The following is a 3,801-nucleotide window of genomic DNA, read 5'->3' as shown; positions in this document are numbered from 1 at the left end:
GATTGGACTTGTAATTTTTCTTCTTTGGGCCAAGGGAAAGATAAAGACGACTTGCACTAATGATAGGAGTGCTTGATGCTAACATCTCCCCTTGATATTAGAGAAACCAGCACCCAATCCAGAAGTTGCTAGTCCTGAAGCAAGTGTGAGCACCAACTTAGTCAGTCAGGCACCTGCTTCCCTAAGCTGTGTAAGGTGTAACTGCTAGTATCTCTGTTTAACCCTTATTTTACAGCTAGAGCGATGTGATACAGGAAGTATATATTAAGTAGATGAAATTCTTGATTTCTTCCTCTTGCACCTTGAGAGAATGAAGACAGTAAAAACAGTATTGAAGTTGGAGGGTATGATCAATATGCTTAATGCTCTGTTCCTCAATATTTCCATGCTTTTACTAATCTAACCTGTTTTTAAACCATAGTGGGAGAAAAAGGGACTTGGAAAAATGCTACATATATTAAAGATTGAATGTTACAAAAAATGAAAATTACCTACAGACATAGAAGTTATTTTTTAGTAAACTATTTGTGATAGGAAATATTATTGGTTAGTTAGAACAAAGATCATAGTTAATTCCAAATTAGAAGAAAATTTAAAGATGTCAAGACAGAGCTCCAACAAACTGAATATTCTGAGAAGTTTAAAATATGGAATATCTTGTGCTCCAAATGATCTGAAAAGTCTATTTAGTGGCATTTGATTAACTTAACATTAATATCTGATCTCATTACTAAGTGGAGAAACACTGATAGCCAAGGTCAACACCAGTTTAAAGGAAGAGAATAGAAAATAGAAAATTATTAAGTATTATTGCTCTTTAAGCAGGATAAAATAAGTCAGCAGAAAGTTTGGGGCAACATTAAACTAAACCAAATGAACCTAGGTTTTTATGGAAGGAACTGGAAAGATAGATTTGTTACTATTCATATAATGATCTATTATTTTAAGTATATTTATATTACTAACACATCAGTAACTGATTTGGAAATGGTATTTAAAAGATGAAGGTTTGCAAACATCAATATATACAGAAGAAATCTGTGCCATTCCCCAAAAGTTTCCTCTTCCTCCTCCATTCTGAACTTTGAAGATGAAGTGACCCTTCCTGTTGCCCATATCACTCCTCTACACATCTGCTGGGTCTCATCACCTACAATCTGCTGCAGAACATTCTTTTCTCAGTTTCCTCTTTTTTAAAATGTAAGGACTGGATGAGATGATTCCTTCTAATTAGAAATTCATTGTTGTGCTCATCAGGAGAAGGCAAGTACGTAGTAAAAGCATCTAATAATGTCTGGAACCCATTATTCTTCAGGGCACTTCCACAGAACACAGGGACAGCTCTCTGAGCCATAGTTACTCTACGTATTGCAGGGTGTAACTTTTCAGCTGGTAACAAATCAAAATTTTCAATAAACTCTCCTAAAACTAGGTAAGCAAACTCATCATCCAAATCTGCAACTTGTTCGATTAAGGCATTTCTTGCTTCCTTGGCCTCCTTCAGCAATTCAGGATCATTCAGTTCTGGAAGGGGCTCTCTCACAAAGTGTTTTCCATCATCAGAATCAGATGAAGGTTTCCAAATAACTTTTTCCATTGTCACAACATCAACTAGCCCTTTGAAAGTTTTTGCTTCTCCAATTGGCAACTGTAGAAGCAAAGGTTTTGTCTTCAGCTTCTCTCTGATGCTATCAATAGCATAGTTAAAACTGGCTCCAGTTTTGTCCATTTTATTCAAAAAACAGATTTGGGGCACTTGGTGTTTATCAGTTTGTCTCCAGACTGTCAGAGTCTGTGCCTCCACACCTGCTGAAGCATCAAATACAGCTACGGCACCATCCAATACTCTTAGACAGCGTTCCACTTCTAAAGTGAAGTCCACGTGACCTGGTGTATCAATGAGATTAACCCTATATCCCTTCCAATCAAATGTAACAGCAGCTGATTGAATAGTGATGCCTCTTTCTCGTGCTTGGGCCATGATATCCCTGTGTCCCCATCATCAACATCTCCCAAAGATCTGATGTATCTAGCATAATACAGTATTCTCTCTGTGGTTGTGGTTTTACCTGCATCAATATGAGCCATAATTTCAATGTTACGAATTTTAGACATAGGAGGGTTCATGATGGAGCGTAGAGATTTGACATCATTTTCTGATAAGGAACTATAAATTCTTGCTGGGAAAACTTGTGATATTAATTCCTTTAAAATCACTCTTGTTCTAGAGGAACAAATGTGATTAATATATAAACTGGTTACTCTCTGTTGATTAACTATAAATTTCTTTAATTTTGTCAACATCATGGTTCTGTTTATTAGTTATTCACTGAGGCACAGCCGCCCCGGCTGGGGGTCGGGAACCGGGGTCGGCAAAACCGGGGCCCAGCAGCCAGACCGCGCCGCCAGCACAGGCCGAGCCAGCCACCGGGCCACCGCTCTATTTCTTAGCCAATACCAGACAGTTTTGATGACCGATGCTTTATAATATAATTTTAGATCAGGTAGGGCTGAGCCCCTTTCTTTTGCACTTTTTTCCCATTAAATTTCTAGAAATTAGTGACTTTTTATTTCTCCATATGAACTTAATTATAACTTTTTCTAACTCATTAAAGTAATTTTTTTTTGGAATTTTGATTGGTAGGGCTCTAAATAGGTGGTTTAGTCTTGCTAGAATTGCTGTTTTTATTATATTAACTCTACCTATTTATGAGCAGGTGATTTTTGTCCAGTTATTCAAATCTGATTTAATTTGTGTGAGAAATGTTTTATAATTGTTTTCTAAAAGTTTCTGATTCTGCCATAGAAGATAGACTTCCAGTTATTTTATATTGTGTGCAGTTACTTTGAATGGGATTTCTTTTTTTGTCCCTTCCTGCTATAACTTGCTAGTCATATATAGAAAAGTTGAAGATTTATGAGGGTTTATTTTATATCCTGCAACTTTGCTAAAATTGCTAATTTTTTCCAGTAGTTTTTTGGATGATTTCTTGGGATTCTCTAGGCATAACATCATTTCATCTGCAAAGAGTGAGTGAGTTGGACCTTCAGTGAACAAGGGGAATTTCGAATGTTGCTGTTTAAAGGACCAGAGCTGAACAGAAAGCTTGACCTTCAAATACAGGACTCAGGTGAAGCATAGAGAATAGAGGAGAAGGGTTAAATATGAGGGACTACATGATGATGATGAACTATATGTATTCCTGAGTAGAAAAATGATACTGATAATACTCACATGAAGCTTCTCATTTAATAGAACAGGTAGAAGTAGCTTTTACAGATGAAGCACAGGAGAGAGACAAAACTGAAGATATAACATATTGTAAAAATATGGAGTCACTGGCTAATGGAGTCAATGGCTAAAAGGGAAATGTACTTGGAGTAAGAGAAAGGAGAGTTTGAAAATCTATTTCATACTTTTCATATAATATATATCTATATTATGAGCTATTGCAATGATAAGGAAGGGGGGGAAGGCAAGGGTGGATGAGGGAAACTTCAGCCCTTCAGACTCAGAGAGGAAACAGCATACACACAATAGGGTATAGAAATCTAGAGTAAAAAAGATAGAAGAGGGAAAGGGGGAAGGGGGAAATGTAGGTGATTGAGGAGAGGGTAGATCATAGGAGAGAATAGTCAGATACAACGCATTTTCTTTTTTTACTTCCTGCAAGGGCCTGTGACTGGGAGGCCTGTCTGGCTCCACAGGCTTGGGTGGTTGCTGGGTCAAATGGGTGGTATGTGGACTCAGGAATCTCTTGGCCTCAGAGCTGGTGATCAGTCAGTCCACTGTGCCACTCA

General features: G+C 37.5%; 1 protein-coding gene across 1 annotated transcript; it reads right to left on the bottom strand.

The window, feature by feature from the left end:
* Positions 1–1,150: 1,150 nt before the first annotated feature.
* On the bottom strand, positions 1,151–2,330 carry LOC141499296 (ribosome-releasing factor 2, mitochondrial-like). Its single transcript, XM_074202087.1, is given in 2 exon segments — positions 1,151–1,989; positions 1,992–2,330. Coding segments are annotated over 2 exon segments (1,155 nt in total). The 5' UTR covers positions 2,308–2,330.
* Between the last annotated feature and the right edge of the window lie 1,471 nt (positions 2,331–3,801).

The sequence above is a fragment of the Macrotis lagotis genome, chromosome X (genome assembly GCF_037893015.1).
Source record: "Macrotis lagotis isolate mMagLag1 chromosome X, bilby.v1.9.chrom.fasta, whole genome shotgun sequence".
NCBI lineage: Eukaryota > Metazoa > Chordata > Mammalia > Peramelemorphia > Peramelidae > Macrotis > Macrotis lagotis.
This window is presented reverse-complemented; position numbering and strand designations above follow the sequence as displayed.